Raw genomic sequence first — 19769 nt, 5'->3', positions numbered from 1 at the left:
GGAAAGGATTCCTAGAGCCAATAAAGTTTATTCATTTATTTATATTACTAAGCAGAGGGTTTTAAACTAATTTTAACACTTTTCATAATCGAAAAAAACTTCATTTTTCAACTTTTCTACACTTTTTCATCATTCAACTTCATTTTTCATATAAATCTTTTGTAAATTCATGATTTTTCAATATTTGGTTTTCTTGTGTGATGAATATTAAGTGTGCTAAAAATATGTCGGGGGGGGGAGGGGGTCCGGGACCCTGCAGGATCCCTCTCCTCGCTACATCAGTGTCGACGGCGAACTTGAACAGGAGGAGACGGTAGCTCAGCGATGGGTTGGGTAGCAGAAGCGCATAAAGAAGAAGTGGAGGGGAAACAACGCGCTCCCTCCGTCTTTTAAGCAAAGAGGCTACGAACGAGGGAGCCAGGGAACCAACACGTCCGATCTTGCAACTTTGTGACGTCGTTGACTTCAAGGCGAAGCCGCGCGAGCTACGTGATATGCGCAATTTGTGTTTCCAGTCTGTCTTGGTCTGTCTCGTGTTGTGTGAGTATGCTCATGATACGCTTATTTCATTTGAAAATTGTGCTTTTTGGATAGCGTCTAGTATTGGTATAGCCTTGTTGTAACTAGGAAGATTTGTGTCAATAAATTAGAGCTTAAAACATCAATACCGTCTAAAATGTCGCGTATTAGCTCTCATTCATTTTTGAATCTCGTGCATGTTATCCAATAGGGTGGTTTCCTATTATTTTTTATTGCCTAAATCGAAAAATTATTACACCTGGAGTACGCATTTCTCGCTCTTAGATTTTTGAATGACGGTATCTATCTTTCGAGATTAAACGAAAAGTGAAAATTTTCAAGCGCGCGAAAACGCGACGGCTAAGTAGGAATGATGGGAAAAGTCCGTGTTACGTATTTCTGGTTCCCCCTGCCGCCTTGTGAGGTGACCTTGGGGCGAGGCTTGAGCGCTGATACGAATCAGGCTGCTAGCAGGTAGCTGAGTACCCTGCTAGCAGGTAGCGCTTGGCTTAAATAAGGATTCCTCTATCAAGCGAAGGAAACTTTCCAAACTTAGGTATTTTTAATGTGTGATTATAAAGAGATGTTTCCCTGAGCTCTGTGCCTCATGCATGCATTGGTAATCTCAGATGATGTAAAACTGCTGAATACTCGTATAGCATCTAGGTCCCTGTGACTCACGTGGAGTGGCATTGCATGGGCGCCAATCTGGCCTTTTTCAAATGAGGTTACAATTGACCGTTACCATTCGTCTACACTGGGATTTCTAAAACCAAATAATTTGTATATTATGAATACACTAATGGTGGGTAAGGAATTGCAATCAATGCCTCTCTTTTTCTTTGATGAAGGAAACTACCCTATTATGCTTCACGTTAGACCTGAGTGTTGTGGCCCCCCCCAAGCATGGCACCCTCGGCAATAGGGTGGTTTCCTATTATTTTTTTATTGCCTAAATCGAAAGATTATTACACCTGGAGTACGTATTTCATGCATTTAGATCTATAAATGACTATGATATCTATTTTTTGCGATTAAATGATAAGTGAAAATTTTCAAGCACGCGAAAACGCGACGCGTAAGTATGAGTGCTGGGAAATCTCTCCATGAGACTTATTTCTGGTTCCGCTGCCCTCCTGTGAGGTGACCTTGTGGCGAGGCTTAGCGCTGATACGACGCAGGCTGCTAGCAGGTAGCTGAGTACCCTGCTGGCTGGTAGCGCTTGTCTTAAATAAGGATTATTAACACCTTATCAAATGAAGAAAACTTTCCGACCTTAGCCAGTTTTAATAAGTGATTATTAAGACATGTTTCCCTGAGCTCTACGCCTCATGCATGCATTGGTAACCTCAGACGATGTATAACTCCTATCTTCTTGTATATAAACTAGGTCCCTGTGATGTCACGTGGAGTGGCATCGCATGGGCGCCAATCTGGCCGTTTTCAAATGAGGATAAAAATGGACCATTGCCATTCGTCTAAACCGCTATTTCTAAAACGAAATAATTTTTATATTTTGAATACACTAATGGTGGGTAACGAATCGCAATCAATGCTTTTCGTTTTCTTTGATGAAGGAAACTACCCTATTGCCGACCAGCCTACCTGGCCAGACCGCCCTGCATTTACGGCAGAAATAGAGAGAAAATAACTATGGGAAACGTGAGATGTGGGTTGCCCTCCATCAACCAAGATATCCTCTGCAACCTGCATATCATAGGCGAATTTAGGGGAGGGTAGGAGGGGCACGGGAGCACATGCCCCCTCCAAGATGCTTAAAAAATAGACAAGATTTTTAATGTGATCATCAATACGTTCGTTTTACTTTGTTTATTGCAGAGCCTCAATCATTTAATTTAATATTAATAACTTTCTTATCAAAAGAATGAGAATATTTTGTTCAATGATAGCTGTATTTTGTCTTTAATGTCAAATATGAGAAGACCCATCAGACCCTTGTACTCTGCCCGGAAAATAATCCTGGATCTGTCCCTGCCGTATATCATCCAAGTACTGTGCATAACAAATTTCTGGCTTCTATGTTCACTACCATTTTGGTAAGAAAGACCAAAGAATGATTCACTTTTTTGGCCTCCCGCATAGCATGCCATTGGTGACAGCTAATTCACTGCCGTGTACATATATGATGATGGTGGATATGGTACACAGCCTAATAACTCAAAAGGAAAGGGTCCAAGTATTAAATCATTTCAAATGTTACATGTGAATGTAAATTCCTAGTATTAAAAAAAGGAAACAGCCCCAGATAGCACAACCATTTGTATACAAATGGTAAATCTTCTGTAACCTTACAAATTGTACCGATTTTTGTAATACAACTGTATTACAGTTGTATTCAAACGTCTTGTATACAGATGATTTGTAATACAGTTGTAATACAAAGGCAAAATACAAGGGAATTTGTAATACGATTGTAATAGAGGACATTTGACACTGTATTACAATTGTAATACGATTGTAATACAGTATGCTCGGTTTGGAAAACACTTGTAAAACGATTGTATTACAAATGTATTACCACAAATGTGCTGTCTGGGGCATTTTATTTAAAATAATTAAATTTTTGAAATAATTCAAAAATTATTCACCAGTGTCTGTCAAAAGTTGTCTCAAGTTTGATTTGGAAAACAGCATAATTTATGATGACAAATGGAATAAAACCTCAGTATACCACTGCTTTACCCATTTAAACGTGGGGACAGCATTAGCCTACTCTAAACAGTAGGGCACAAAGGGGACTATGTTTTAATATCCCTTCCTACAGATTAGATGAAGTTCTCTTCGCGAAGCAATCAAGCAGGAATCAGGCTCCAGAAGATCTGGCGGGGAAGCCAATGCTCCAGTTACTACATCAACCTAATTCCATTCAATATTAATTAATTTGTTATATATTTGCCTAGTCTTTTATTATATGTACAAATTTTCTGAGCCTCATACTTACTTTTCTAGTTCCCATACAATGTATTATTTTTGGGTGAACCTTCTCTCCTATTTTTTCTAGTCGATACTTCGTCAGAGACTTATGGTCTTAAGCCTGTACAATCTTTGGTAAAGAAATGGAATATTACAGTTGGAGAGCGCATGGAAGAAGGTGATAAGTCACTCTCTGGTGCAAGATTCAGGTTAAAAGACAAGTATTATTTTATTCACAATAGTATTAAAAGAACTTGGTATGGTGCTGGATCTGCTTGCCAAACGTATCACTCTTCTGGACACCGTGCTGCTCTTGACACGATGGAAAAAGTGGCCTTCATCACAGAAGTTCTGAAGCAGAACCCTGATTTAGACTTAGGTGCGTGAAATTTTAGAAGAATCTTTGTGCTAACCATTACAATAAAACAATGATCAATCATTTCCATTTTATGAAGGATTGTTATTCTTATTTTACAGCTATTTGGATTGATGGGAAAAATGATTGGCGAAGGTGGTATTGGGATGGCACGGGTGAGGTTATACCCCTAAAAAGAGAACAGGGTGAATATCCACCGTGGGATCTTTTGCCAACTTTCCATAGTGCTCAATGTCTCCGGCTCCAAGTACCTTTCTCTCAATGCAGTACTTGTACTGTGCTTTTTGATGAACATGAATGTACTGATGAACTGGGATTTCTCTGCGAAGCTGGTAAGTACCTAACCTTAATAATAAAATTGATGACTGTATTTGCCGCACAGAAAGAAAGGTATTAGACACATCAAGAATAATGCGTAGAGTACAAAATAGAATTATTTACCACATTTATTGGTCAAGTGGAAAAAGTTAATTACGAAAGGTCTCACACACAGTGAAGTACAGCAAACACAAATTATTACAAAATAAAGGGAAATGGGTGTACATGCAAAGACCTTTTCGTCTTGTCCTTTAATAATTCTGCAGTATTGAAATTTTGAGATTTAGTTGAATAGACTTTTAACATCCTGATTATCAAATTTTTAGAGCAAAAAATGATGGGGAAGATGATGTAGATTTGTTAAGATTGTGTAGATTATGATAAATGCCATGTGAAAAGAATACATGCTAAGCAAGGAATACTTGTATTGATATATATGTTTACTTAACCAAAAAGTGTTGTGTTGATAGATCTTGGTGTTTTTTATACCAAGTCTGAAAATAAATATTGTATTCATCTCACCGTGCCACTTTAAAAAGGTAGGGTAAGGACAAAATCTTTGAGGAGATGAAAAGAGTTTTACCAGGAGTTTTGATTGATCTTATATGTATATGCATGCTTCATGGTGACAGAGTTACAGAAATATGGAAATAATTTTGTGTGTTTGTTTCAGAAAACATTTCTCTCCCACTTTCTCACCATTCCATTTGCATTTTCACCGTAAACTTTGTGAATTTGAGAGTGAATTTTGGCCAGTTTCATGTTACTTTGGGGGAGTGTGGTAGCTTACTACTGTGGTTTCTACCAGTCAATTTTCAATTGACTCATTAGTTTTGAAGTTAGCTGAGGTTCTGTGTTTATTACAACAAATCCATCAATTTTAGTGATGTAAATAATTTGTTTTCTGCAAACTTTTAATACTACTAGATCTGGCTTTTTCATATCAAAGTTTCAAGTTGGTGAGACAAAGACTACGGGAATACCAAACTCACAACTTGATTTTACCCGCAAAGAGCGAGTAGTTTTTGAGAAAAAATGAAATACAGGAAATACTATGGAACTGAAGATTTTTTAAAGTAAATGATCTAATGTAAAAAAATTCTCTTTTGCATGCTTTTTGTTGCATTGAAATTGATTGCTTCGTTTAGACAAAAGAGCTCCTCAAACTCGGGTGTCTTGTTTTTTTTTCAAACAGACATTACATAGTAAGTAGAGCACTTGGCTGCTTATCAAGGGGTCTTGGCTTCAAATTTCTGATGAAGTCTCTAGACACCCCCACACAAAATTCTCAGTGCGAGGTGGCCTAGGGAAAGGAATTTGCCCCCCTTCTCTGAATAAGTGACATTCACATGCCTGCGCGGCTTAGTATGGAGTAAATTCTACCATCACCTTTTCACCCTCCCCTTCAGGCCTGTTATGGATTGATGTATGGAATAACAACCAGTTAGTCTTACTTAAAACAACAATATGTATATTCAATATGCTTTTATACACTCACACTTACCGGGGATGTGCCCGCCATCCTAGGATTCACATTGCCAACTGCCTGCTGTACTGTTAGAGAGCACCACTAATGAATGAAAGTTGCATTATGAATTATACGACACAAGTATACCAGCATAACGTAATCATATAAATAATGCATTGGTAATGCAAAACAACTCTTCCCCCCTTTGCTTTAACATTTAAACTAAGGAACAATAAAAAAAAAACAGCTACAAAAACACTCCAAAATCACCCATAAATTCATAAATTATTGTTAATTATGTCCAGAGTTGCAAGCAAAAATCACTTCATGCAGTGCTCATCTTAACTTACTTCACCTCATGACTGTGGTGGGGTGCCCAGAAAATGATGTAAAGCAATAGAGCACTGAGGGCCATAGTTTTAAACAATACTCTTATTCTTTGCCCGAGTAACAGTTGTGTCTCCACCTACTATCCGTAGTCAAGAATATTCCTACAGCAACACCAAACCCTTCCTCTACAAAGTAGTGGGTATTGAGTAGATTACTGAAATTCTCGTATCTATATGTCATTCTCCCATGACCTTTTGTGTGACATTTCGGCTGGAGGCCGGAAGACAGCAACAAAAAGGACTGTATTTATTGATCAAACTGGAGGAAACTTGCCATGACAGCAGACAAACAAATAGCAATTAATACAACTAATACATAACAACTCCTTCCCCATTTAAGTTAAAGCACATCAATTAGCACTCACAGTCTCTGAGGTGACCCTAAAACAAGACGACTGTAGTCTTGCTGCAGCTTACTTTTATGCAGGTGTAGCTGACGTAATATAATCATCTAAATAATGCATTGACAATACACATCAGGGTTGAATCATTAGATTGTGCGAATCACCCAGAATGTTACTTGCATTCAAAACAGGATCACAGAACCATTATCACAGTTGGAGGGTTCAGGAATTGTCTTCGGTATTGTAAATGCTTGTGGATAAGAAAATGAATTTGAAAAAGCAACCAAAATTGTGTAAATTATGGCCAACAAGCCTAGGTGTTAGCACATATGTAGGCATATGGCGCTGTAAGTTGCACAGTTTTGGTGCTAGATCAAAATGGTGCATTCTTTCTGGATATGCTTTGCATATTGAGGTGAATCTGTAACGGATGTGAATTAATAAATGAAGTTTCAAGAGTCATTAAATTGGTTTTAGGTATTGTGCTGGTCCCGGCCTGGTCTATCACACACAGTCATGCACGTCCTTCAAATCATCAAACCCCCTCCCTCTCCCTTCTTACCTTGGCCACGGTACCAGGGAGTGAGCTTATGTGTGGATGGGTGAATGCTTAGTTTAAAGTGAAGATGAATGCAGTTATGTAATAGGAGGTCATATCGAGTCAAGTAGGCCTGCTCACAGGCGTTGAGTGTTCTCTCCCTCCCTTTTTTTCTTTATACCCATCCACGAAAGAGGGGAAGTTATTGCGGACGGGTAAGTAAGACGCGTGACGGAACCATGGGTAGAGATTATTTTTGAGAGACAAAATTTGGGAAGCAGCATGACAGAACACTACGGCGGAGTGCATATCACTGAGAGATGAGAGCAGAAGAAAGTGGTTCAAGAAGGAGGTTGCCAGACTCAGGGCTCCTGTTTGCATTAATAAGTGCCACAAGGGGAAAATTGAAGTAGCAGCCAGCTCTGCGTCCCCCGAAGTGTGGAGGAAGCAGCAGCAAGAAGATAGCCTGCAGCTAGCCCAAATCCCTTCAGCACATGGAACAGAATCTACATGGGACCACGAGGTTTAGTTAAGTAAATCCTGCCCCTGTGTGATGACCCTTCGATCAGTTAAGAGTCGGAGCATATTCCACGTCCACGTCAGACTTCTTTTGTTCAATGGGCATTTATGATCACCCTGACATTATCAGTCATTCGCTCCTATTACTTACTCCTGCTGGTGTAATGTGACATTCGCAAAGAATAAAAAAATGTTTTCTGCGTAACGGAAAGGACTTCTTTATCTTCTATAGATCCTAAAGAGGACGTGGATCTTCTTTAATTGTTGTAAATTATGATCATATATCTAAAATGAACACCGCTTCACTGTACAATTGATTGAGAAGTGTTGCTTTGATGTTATTCTTAATAATTACAACTTGATATTTAAATTGTTAATCTCATTTTCATTCTCATCGTTACTAACACCTCAAAACTTTCAATCATTACTCATCAGGTTTTGAATTTGCTATGAATTAGTATTTTTTCATGAATTGCTTTCAGAATAGAAAAGGTGAAATTTTGTTGAATGAATGAATTTCTTTTCTGTAAGTACCCCTGTTATTGTGAAAATTACTCTCTGCATATCCCAACTTTATCCCTGCCATACCCCGAATCATTGTCTTTCAACATGGGATTGCTTAATTCAGAGAGGTCACCGTTTGATCAAGGTCCTCCCAAAATAAAATTTACTTCTGATGAGTCACCCTTCCCGACCTTCAGCCCAGACTTATTTTATGTCACGATCCGCAGGGTACTTCATCCGGGCATACCACGGTTGGACCGCTACAGTATTTGTCTTGTCAAAATAGTTCATTGCGGAAAATGCCTCGTTAATCAAGGCAGTACCTTTATAACTCATGCTAGGTGCTGCAAGATCAGTACCACTCTCTTGAAAAAAAATGTTTCCTCTTGCTTTTATAGATGTGTATGAATATGACATCAAAAAAATTCCCATGCCTGATGGCCTTGATGATGCATTAGATCCTCTGCTCACTGTGCAGCGTTACGGTGAGTTACTATAGAATATGTATTTTGCTTGCATGTGTTATTATAATTGCCTATCATGATGTAGTATTATCCAAAACTTTGATAGAGAATGATATTTTCTCAGGCTGAATGATAGATTCATCCCACTGTGCTGCTGTTCACAAAATATTTCACATATAAGATGGTATCTGGCATAATGGAATATATAATTCCTGTGTAATCAGCAAAAAAAAATTCTGACCATTGTTTCATCAAAAGTTTGAAATACATTTAGTTTAGCAATTTACAGAATGTATCCTTAAATAGTAAAACCTAGTGGTGGGTACAGGAAGTGTGTATGGTCTGTTTGATGTTATATATTTTCACTTGCACCTAAAGTATGTGGTCATAAAGACTTTGCTAGTACTATTAGCCTTTGGGCTGTGGGAGTTCATGATTTTAGTTGCCAGCCAGTGCAGAAGAGACCATGGGTGTACCCAGCGAGGGGCAGAAAGGGCAGCTCCCCTCCCCCCCCCCCCCCCAGAAGCAAAAATCGCAAATGTTTTTAAGGAAAATAATTTTAAAAACTAATAAAGAGCTGTTACAGTTTCCTTTAATTGTTGATTTCATTCACCTTTTCCATGCTTAAATCTTAATTACAACTTGAACAACCATTGCTTGCCCTCCCATAGTTTTGATCCTGGGTACGCCCTTGGAAGAGATCCCCTGTGCAGGAGGCACCCCCTGCCATGAGGACTGGTCTGGTAGGAATAAGCCCCTTAGCAATCCTTATTATGAGGGAAAGTGCCCTAGTGCAAGGCATCCAGCGGGGCTATTCTACTAAATGAGGCCATACGTATGGCCGGCCGTAAGTTTGTTATGGCCTGACCCGAAATTACGGCCTATACCGATTCCACTCACGAGGGGCCATATCGTATGGCCCGGCCAAAAGTCTTAACGCCCTTTCTGCAGGCGAGTATGAGAATTATAATAGGTACTATAAGTTGGGTTCACTTTTTTTTAACACTAGTCATATTTTGAGAAGGGAGTTTGTTCCAACGTGGATACAAAATTAATTCTATGTTCCTTAACTGAAATGGACTCTTATTAAAGGATAAATTTGGATTTTCTTTAAACTCTGATCTGGCAGCAGACGCTGGAGATCTTTAAAAAAAGTGAAGAACGCAAATCTCGGACGAGAAGAAGCAGAAGAACTTTGTACACGTTTTGTACCCTACAGTATTATAATATTCGTGAATTGTACATGTAATGGATAGAGTTAGAACATGACATCCTATTGTAGTTCTAACCCCCTTTCTCTCCTTCCAATGGTGTAAGTATTGTCTCATGGCTGCAATAATTTGCCCTCAAAAGCCGTAGAAATCCAGCCAATGCACGAAATCTAAAGATGAAATTGAAACTTTAAGTTTCATTAATTTTATTATCAGAGGCTTATGTTAAGGTAGCTTTATAAAATTAAAACATCAATATGAGACTATCATTCTTTCCTTGATTTGTGGACGACATTTGTCCTTTACGCATCGACTTACTAAAGATTGCCTTACTGCCAAAAAAATGTTGCTCTTTGTTTCTTAATATCCTCCCTCATGAACCGTAATGCTACGAGAATCTTAAAATATAAAACATTTAATAGTGGATATTTCAAGCCACCTACAGCTTTTCGAAACAAGTAAGAAATCTGCTAGCAAATGTAGCACAGAAAGCAAAAAAAAGCCTGTTCCTCCGTTCACTTTAACAGAGCATCCATTAAAAAAGTATTTCTAACTTTATAACCTCAAGCAAACTTTTAGTTCTTCCACTATATCTACTTACGAATTAAGTAACAACTTCTTTTGATGCACAGAAATATTTAATGAAAATATCATCATCGTATGCAAACGGATTACACGTATCCTGTATACTCCTTTCCAGATGAAATCGGCATCTTTATTTTATATATTTAGCCAATGCCCGTTGAATCTGTGCATGTGCTCCCCTGCAAAATTCATATATTTCTTGAAACAATCGCTATATAGGTAATCGACAACACTCCGTAAATTTCTTCTATAACTCCTTACGCGAGCAATGTTATTTCGTATGGCCCGAGTTATGACCGCCTCCTAGGCAGGCCATAGTATTACGGCCTTTAGGCCATAGCTACCGCCCGACTTATGGCCTTTCGCTCAGAGTAGAATCCTTCGAAGCCATACGTATGTCTCGAGGCCGTAGTTATGGTCGATTTCGACTTTTGGCCCGGCCATACGATTAGTGGAATAACCCTGCAGGTAGCAATAAAAATTTTGGGTAAATGCCACAGTCAGCACGCAAAACGAATAAAAATGTTCCCTCATTCTAAGGGTTTATTTACTGCAAATTTTTGTGCTAGAGTAATAAAATGAGTCGAGGTTCCAAAGAGAAGGCCTACTCCCTCATTAAGCTGGATCATGAGGGTTGTGGCATGACATAGGCTACGAGGCCATGCATGGCTTTGGATATGGTCATTTCCGATCCCCTCTGTCAGGTATAGCCAAATTTAGTTCAGTTGTGTAAGAAAATGTATCGGCTGTAGTCCACGATAGGCACGAAAGGTTAAACTGGGAACTGGTGTGAAATTTATGACTGGGATACTTTAAAAAATATTTAATGTGAATTTCCGTGATGTTTTGTCCTTAGAAGGCTGATTATAATACATATTAGTTTTTTATCTGGGTTGAAATGTTCATTGATTTGTATTCTTATTTCATTTACAGTTGAACCTTCCAATCCTCAGTATAAGCATGTAAATTTTACCGAACCAATCCTTCTGATCCCAGATGATGCTTTTCTAGGTATGTATATGGTCAAGCATTTCAATGCCATTTAATGGTATGCTACTTATTTAAAATTGAACTTGTCCTTCATTAATTCGCCGAGGCTGGCAAACTGGCCTGTTAAAAAGTCATTTAAACTGTTGCCTTATTTCACATTTCCTTTTTTTATGGCACCAATTAATATTTACAGGAAAGAACATTATAATAGGTTTGTCTGCAAAAAAATAGTGCATTTCATATACCAGTGTTAGATCAACAGTAGTAAATACCATGCCATTTTTGTTATGATAAGGAATCTGAGAAGTTATATATGTAGAATTTAAAATCCAGGGATAAAAGGAAGGATAATGTAATCCCTGTAAGAGTGGTTTTCTTTTATCTGAGGATATGTATGTGCGTTTAAGATGAAATTTTTCAGTTAAAATTTTCTGGTTGTTCTATTTTCATGTATTTTTCAGGGCCGATTGGGGCCAATGCAGGGCCACTCCATGTGGATTTTTCACTTAACCGTAAGTATACATTTATTTGTAAAAAGCTTGGAATGTTTTTGCAAGCAAGACAAAGAATATCAGTTTTATTTCATAGAAGTACTTTGAGTCATTGAGTCGGTGTCTTTGGGATCTTTTGTATTTCATAATGAATTAAGATTGACAGACATATTATACCTGTATGGACATTTATGATCAATGCCATATTACCAATGGGGCAAAATATACAGTAGGCCATGGAGGGACTCACAAAGGAACCTTTGGAAAATTGCTACTTGCCGATTTCATTCACACTTTGTAGGTCAATTGTCAATAATGGAAAACTAAACCATGTGAAATCTCCAGTACTCAAGTGACCTTAGAGTGGAGTTATTTCAATTTACATAGTAAATATTGGCAACCAGCACGAGTAATGTTTACCCATTTGGAATGGCTGTACGGTTCACTTGGTCAACCCTTTTGCTGCTATGAATGTATCTGCTACATTCACCCGGTAGACTACGGCGAATGTAGCTCCTACGTTTGCTGTGGTCATCCCTCTCCACATTTCCAGATTTTCTCTTTTTGCTGGGATTTTATTGCCATCCTTTCCGCGGTTGCTTGAACTCGGCCAAACCTAATGGCAGAGAGCACAAAGGCGTCTTTTGAGGACTGGGCACCCTCACCACGGGGAGAGCTACTTCCTTTACTTAAGGGCTACTTCCATCTCTAGAAGCTCTAGTGCTGCAAAGGGGAATTAGTCACTGTATCAGCCTTTGCTGCAGTGAGTATGGCCCCAAAGTAGCTCATTTCACTTTAAATGGAAACATAATTTATGGCTTTTTAAATCCTAAGAATTTGATACAAATCTATAAAAAGATTCCGTGATAAGAAATGGTGGGCATTTTGTCTAAGTTTTTAATGTGCTGTTTAGGTTATCTCCCATTACTTTCAAATTGCAATAACTTGGCTCTAAGGCCATGCACCAATTTTTAGGATGCTTGAAAATAGCCTAAGATTATCACTTTAAAGTTTAGGCTAACGCCTCTTTATTTTCCTCCCTGTCCATGCACCCTGTAAAGGTATCATGAATGTTATTTCCTCTCATGCTGACTGTAAATATGGTGCATAATTTCAAAATTACACTTTCTCAGTTGATGCCATTGCCCATTAAACATCCCTTTCATATGGTATCCATGCATGGACAGTTAATGCAATATTTATGGATATCGAAAGAAAAAATTTAAACTTCCCCAGCATTTTTAGTACGTGGTGGTAGTCCTTTGTCAAATAATGCCCCAATATTTTCCCACCCAATATGAAGAAATTTGTACACCCAGTAATGATAGGAGTATAAGAAACTAAAATTCCGGATGGCTTAATGATTCTCATCTTCTTTTCTTCACCAGGTGCCTCATTAGACAACTCTAGTATCGATGATGTTTCTGACGAAGAGCCTCTCGGAAGAGAGGAAAGAAGTCCCATTATACAAGGTCAGCAAAATACCAAGTTAATGCTTATTAAGTCAATTCCTGGTAGCACAGCCGATATTCCGTGCAGAAATGAAAGGGTATAAAAGAGGAGAAATTTTCTCTGTTAACCTTAGGCAGCCAAGGAGAAAAAGCTTCCCTAACATAATCATTTTAGTCCCTTAAGATTGCTTGCAAAAATCAATCAACTAGGGGCCAATAATCCAATGCAATTAGCACTAATTTTAGATGCTGGAATTGTACTTCGAAAAGCAACAGATCATAGCTAAGTGCATTTTTGCATTGTATATGGAGGGATGTGCCTGATGGTAAATATGTTGTTTAAAATTTCAAAGAGTGAACTACAGAAAGATTCGATTGTCGTTCAGCGCCATAGCGAAGGTGTCCTTCTTGGAGGGTGGATCAGGCGAGACCGTCATGGCGCTGTTCTGTGGTGGCGTGTGTCACCGCACCTGCCACCTAGCGGTGGCGTCGTTGAGGCAGCAGCACATGCGACGACCGGCTGGCGCTCGTTTTAGTGGAGCGAGATTCGTATTGCGGCGCCACAAGTTATTACCTCAGTAGTATGTATTATGGATGAAATAGTAGGTGATAAATTATCGATTCCTTTGCACAATCAGCTCATGGGAGAAAATTGATTTGTATTTGCTTTGATGATTCTCTCAATTTAAGTTGTTCTATCCTGATCAAGTGAATTATGATCACTTTGTAAATTCAGTATTTCATGAAACCAACTCAACTCTTATAAATGTCTGCAATTGTGGTCATTTATAGAAAATGATCTTGTAACATTCATACAATTGCTGAAGTACCTACCATGAAGTGCTGCGTTCAATCTCGCTTAAGAATAACATTGTTTACTAATGGACACAATGGCGTGGATGGTAAGGAACTTGACTCCAGTGCAGAAAAATAATAGTGTTGTAGGATCAAATTCCATAGTGTATGATTGTCTTCACTCTTATTTATTCACTGTTGGCTTTATTTGAATGAATGAATGAAAATTCTGGGTTTCCCTATAAGAGCATACAAATGCATGCAACAATTTCTTCTAAAAAAAAATACAAGAAGACTTGAAGGCAATGGGAGTCACGGTACGGTGGGAGAAAGCTAGGGAGCTCTTTATGAAAGGTGCCAAGGAGAGCATGGCTTAATGTCCCAGCCAATGGACGTAGTACTTTACTTGAAGTGTTGTCCACTCTAACAGGTAATCCAGTCTCTGAAAAATCTTCGCCATCGCAGGGATTTGTGCCCAGGTTGGGAAGCCATTTCTATAGCCAGCAGTAGCAGATCCAGAGAGGGGCTAGGGGGGATTATAGCCCCCGTTGGGTATCAAATTTACTCTAGAAAAAATGATAATTTTGTTCAGACCCCCACTACTGCTGGGAGGCTATCTTCCAGAACCCCTTGTACCTATCCTAGATTCAGTGCTCATAGCCACCACACTTGCCTGAACCCCTCTTGTATTTATTTTTTATGTGCTGTGTGAAATGATGAAAATAGCGCTCTATACATATTTGGTTATCTTTTATGTCTTATAGCCAGTCCATTCTCAAAGGAATTGTATTCTAAGGAGCCAATAAAAATAGAGCGTAATGGAGATAATGGTGGAACCACATTTTTGCATCAAAATAAATCATTTACTTTCTTCATAAATCGAAAGGCATCATGGGAAAAAGCTAAAGAACTTTGCCCAAAGCTAGCTCCTGGCAGCCACCTGGCTGAGTTGGATTCTAAGCCTTTGGCCTACTTCATAGCTGTGGTAATGACTGAACACCAAAATGATACATGTGGTGAGTTTTATTTAAAATAGATTACATGTACTTATCATGGTTGCAATTTTTTGTTAGATTTAATACATAAAAAATAAAATTTTAGTCTGTTTTAATGCCTTATCTCAGTTCTTAAGCTCTAGTTGATCTGAAGAAGATAAAATTTTCTGATGATGATATCTTGAGGTAGTCTCGTATGATATTTTGATTTTATCAACATTTTTGCGAACGCATTTAGGTGAGTGTTCCCATACAAATCCCAGTCAGCACAAAAGATATTTTACCCCATTATTACCCAAATTTTACACGGGTAAAATTGTGGTAAAAGATGGGTAACCTGCATGGTAACGGATAAAATATCTGTAAATTTAAGTGGTAAATTTCGGGTAATTTCATGGTAAAACACGGGTAAAATTCGTACTTTTTCCGGGTAAAACTTCCCGATGCGACATTAGAGCCATCTGTGGAGCTTCAAAGTAAACATAACAACACTCCCTCTATCGGTGCTATTGTGAACTAACAGTACCTAATTGCAATTCGCTATAGACATTCATATGCACGATAAATGAACGAAATCGACATTGATATTGAAAAATAACTGTTTATTGAATGACGAAAAGTAACTACATATACAAACACAACATATATTAGGAAATAACCACTTGGTGAAAGAGAAATAATAACAAAAATAAAACCCACATTCATGAGGACATTCGTACTCGAAGAAAGAGAGATGACTGAAATAAATAACAGTTATGTTTAAAGAGGAATTGCCTATTTGATTTCTTTTAAAATAGAAACAATGTTAAACATAGAACTAATTTCCTTCCGTTAAGCACTTGGTGACAACAGCTTCCACACCGAACTCCTAATGGCATGCTTACGAGGAAACAATTCACCCAAACGAGAATCCTAAAAACTGCTTTTCCAAAGTTTTTCACCTGAAATTTTCAATGAAATCACTGTAAATAAAGAGCTCTATACTTTAGCAGAGGTTGAGGGAACTAAATTTCAGTTATATTGGTTATTAAAAAGTATATTGCCTCACCATGGCGTCACAAAAAAAAGTTATGCAACTCTTTTCAACTGAATTATATTCAACTATTTTCAGCATTGCATCAGGCAACTTAGTTTAGTTTACTTCATGCTCCCGTAATAGATAGAAATTATAATTACCAGGCACGTTACATCGGCACTTGTAGTCGCGTTCATGTTCCTGCTTCATTGTTTACTTGTTCACTCGTACGTTACAGTCCACTAGTCGCAAATCGCAGAGGATTCAGAATAGCCAACTGTCAAGATTTGAACTCGACCATTCATAAAATTTAAACGAAAATAATTAGCCGATGAAAATTAGTACTCTCCTCTATTTATTTACGAAAATAATCAGGTAATTTTTAAGTGATTGAATTTTTGTTAATGACCATATCCTTTCATCGATAGCGTGGAGGTATATAAAGTGAAACTATTTGCGAAAATAAATCGAAAAGAGTTTGCAAAATATCACTACAGCCTCGCTGTGGTTATATTGAACTTTACTTTTCTTCTTTAAACTTTTCTCAACCTCATACAATGAAATAAATTACTCACTTTATATTTTTTACACTTCGCTGTTGGCAATTCTGCATGCGAGTAATAACGTGGTAAAGAAGGGGTAAAGCTTACTGAGGGTAAATTCGCCCCAAATTACCATAAAATTTTCTGTCTAAATTATCTTTTGTGCTGACTGGGAATGCGTATTGTACAAGGATTAATGCAATATATTTTTAATTATTTAGATAGAAAGTAGTATATCATGCTTGAGTGTGCCTACATTAGGGTAGATCGTAAAAATCGATGTTTTTCAAATCCATTTGGCCCACTGAAAAAAAGTTGTGGGAGTGATCAAAAATAAGTTCTAAAAAAATTTGAGACATCTAGGTGGACTCCTGACCCTCTCTCAAATGCCATTTATGGGGGGAGGGTCAAAAACAAAAAAAATAATATTTTATGATCATTCCCCTCATAGGCGGATCTAGGGGGGGACGGGGGCACATGCCCATCCAGACCCTTCAAATATATGCAAGTTTTTAATACGGTCCCATTATCGTTGTGCTTGTTTTGTATTACGAGGTATCCTTGTGTCCCCCTAGAACAAAATCCTGGATACGGCCTTGCTTGTGCCCCCCCCAGAAATAAATTCTGGATTCGCCCCTGATTCCCCTAAGATATTGCCGAGATACTCTCGTCTAGGTAAAAAATTTGGTACATTTTGATCTTTCTGCCACCATTAAGTCACAAAATGCCAAATCTGAGTGTGTATCTGTAAAGAAAATATTCCAACGCCCATGCAGCGTGGAGACTAAGGGAGAGGCAGGCCAATTGCGTCCCCTCACAGCTTGCCTCTCCATCTCCCACACACCTTATACAGCAATATCCATCCTGTGTGTGCGTTTAGGAGGGCCCTTGTCTTTGATAATATACATCAGCCAATGGTAGAAGGTAAAAAAGAATTCATTCTGAGGCAACTTGTCTCTTATTTGGCGTCTCATCAGCATTAAGCAAATGGATGTTACCAACTTTTATAGCGTTAATGAAATATTTTTGTATTGCTCGTGATTTCATCCCCTCTCTAAAAGTTGGTATTATTGATTTGCTTAACTCTGACGAGGTGTCAAGAAAGGGACACATTGCCTCATTACGTGTTCTGTAATTCCTTCCACTATTTGCTGATATAAATCATCAAAGATGAGCACCCTCTTAGTAGCACACGCAGGATGAATTTTGCTGTATAAGGGGTGTGGGATAGGGAGAGGCAAGCAGAGAGGGGATGCGATCGGCCTGCTGCTCTCCTATCCTCAGCACTGAGTGGGCATTGGAATATTTTGTTTGCGGACAGGCGCTCAAATTTTGCATTTTGTGGCGTAATTGTGGCAGACATGTCAAAATGCACGAAATGTTCATGGTTATGTGAATTTATACAAAACAGGAAAGAGTTTCCGATGACCGCAAAATTTGTTGTCAGAATCAAAGGGTTGACTTTCAAGTTATTAAACTCAACATATCTGTTCAGTAAAGTCTTCCTTTTGAGTAGTATATGGTATGGCTAAGAATGATTGGTGGATCACACTCATTAAAATTGTCTCTCACAAGTACATGACTTATCAATTCCAGATGACTGTGATCTATGGATCGGTGGAGAATACAATGGTGCCAATTGGGTGTGGCATCAAAGTAAGGATTTAATTCTTTCAAAACAAGGACCTGAGGGATATCCTCCCTGGGGTCCTGGATTGGCAGAATCCAACCACGATTGCCTGTCCATCAGAAAAATCTTCAATGCCCCAGAAATATTGTTTCGAGGGTGGCAGTGCGATGCCCCGTTAGGCTTCATATGTCAAGAAAAAGGTAAGTCTAAGTGTTTGGATCTGTGGTGCTAAAAATAATTTTTTAGGATTTTAAAGTGAAAGAGGAAGCCAAATGAAAACTGTTATAATAATTCTAGGGATCATGGTGGTGCTAAACGAAATGGTTGACCATCCGCAACTTGGCCCAAGCAAACAGAAAGAATCTGAGGTCATTTTTGTATTAACATATCTAGGTGAAGAGTCCTGGTTAACAAAGGGGACCTTATGCTTTAATACTAACTAAGGTTTTATTCTAGCACTGAATTTTTGAGTTGACAATAATCTTTTTCATGCAGCTCACACTCCATTTTATGAGATAGTATACGCAAACATAATTATGTTATAATGTCTGGCTTTTCCCCGGTGAATAATGGCAGTGAATATTTGCAGGGTTTCTGGCTGGGTAAGAGTTTTCATATCTCTTTCTAACATTTCAACAAGCAGCTTGTTTCCATGGGTTCCGGAGTCCAAATAAATGCTCTGTTGCACCTAATATCACAATTTTAAATGACATGACTGAATTTAAATGTTCCCAAATCTTGCCAACTACAGCAGACTCCTGATTTTTCGGCTGCGGTATATCCATGTTGGGGATTATTTGTACATGATTTTACTCTCGCTCAATATTTTCCGCTATCTTTATAAAAAAATAATACCGGATGCAAAATCACTGGAATACTGCATTAGTGCTAGGATACACCAGGCTTATTATTTCTGCTAGAATACCTTACGTGAAACGGAAGTGATCACTCACTTGCTGCATTCATGGGAGCACCGTGTGCCTGTTTCCCAAGCCATTCAGTGCGCGACCACACTCTGTGATCATGGATACACATCCTGCAGCAGTTGCAACCAGGGCAACTTGTGTGAGATGGCTACTTGGCATGGTGGCTGACAGTGTAGTTTCTGACGTCGAGCACTGGTAATGAAGCATTCGTGCAAACCACCTTTCTGTCTGTGATCACACAGCCACGGATGTGTGGTTTTCGAAACCAGGCCTTAGGTGGAGCATTAATAATACGTATACAACTATGTTATTTCTGCTGAAAAGATCGCAAACTGGCAAAGAAAGCTCTCAATGAGTCCAGGAATGCACTCTAAAATAACAGAATAACTGCATAAATAATAATTAGAGATGCGTGAATATCGCAAATGGGATAAATGCGACATAGATGCGATGATTGAAATTCTATGATATTTTTATGTAAATTTGCCTTTTCCACGGCAAAATTCGTATACTTTGTGCCAAGCGCAGTTTAAATGCTCCACCAACACTCACTGCTTAAGTCATGTGAGTGACTGGCCAGCTGCTACTTGGCTGAGACTCTACATGGCCGCGAACTACAAGTGGGCGCGGGCAAGCTACACCTCCGCTACTATATGTCTTATTCCTTAATTTATTATTGTTCTACAACATAATTATTAAAAATATTCTGTATTTTGTCATATTACTGTGTTTCACTGCATTTCATCGTCATCTACCTCATTATGA

The 19769-nt window shown here is 38.5% G+C and overlaps 1 protein-coding gene and 1 long non-coding RNA gene across 3 annotated transcripts in view; one reads left to right on the top strand and one right to left on the bottom strand.

Annotated features, from left to right (window-relative positions):
• The first annotated feature begins 294 nt into the window (after positions 1-294).
• LOC124167987 overlaps positions 295-19769 on the top strand; it is a 58996-nt gene continuing 39521 nt past the window's right edge. For both annotated transcript variants that reach the window (XM_046546070.1, XM_046546069.1), the window contains exons 1-9: positions 295-540; positions 3542-3832; positions 3931-4161; positions 8308-8394; positions 11103-11180; positions 11621-11671; positions 13039-13122; positions 14661-14912; positions 18045-18278. In XM_046546070.1, coding sequence (XP_046402026.1) covers positions 495-540; positions 3542-3832; positions 3931-4161; positions 8308-8394; positions 11103-11180; positions 11621-11671; positions 13039-13122; positions 14661-14912; positions 18045-18278 — 1354 coding nt within the window. In that variant the 5' untranslated portion in view covers positions 295-494. The remainder of the gene's footprint in view (positions 541-3541; positions 3833-3930; positions 4162-8307; positions 8395-11102; positions 11181-11620; positions 11672-13038; positions 13123-14660; positions 14913-18044; positions 18279-19769) is intronic.
• LOC124167988 lies at positions 15479-16336 on the bottom strand. The gene is made up of 2 exons (XR_006866807.1): positions 16068-16336; positions 15479-15832 (listed from the first exon to the last, which is right to left on the bottom strand). It is a non-coding gene; the product is annotated as an uncharacterized LOC124167988 (long non-coding RNA).

Source organism: Ischnura elegans, chromosome 11 (genome assembly GCF_921293095.1).
Source record: "Ischnura elegans chromosome 11, ioIscEleg1.1, whole genome shotgun sequence".
Classification (NCBI taxonomy): Eukaryota; Metazoa; Arthropoda; class Insecta; order Odonata; family Coenagrionidae; genus Ischnura; species Ischnura elegans.
The sequence above is the reverse complement of the archived record's forward strand: the minus strand, read 5'-3'. Positions and strand labels throughout refer to the sequence as shown.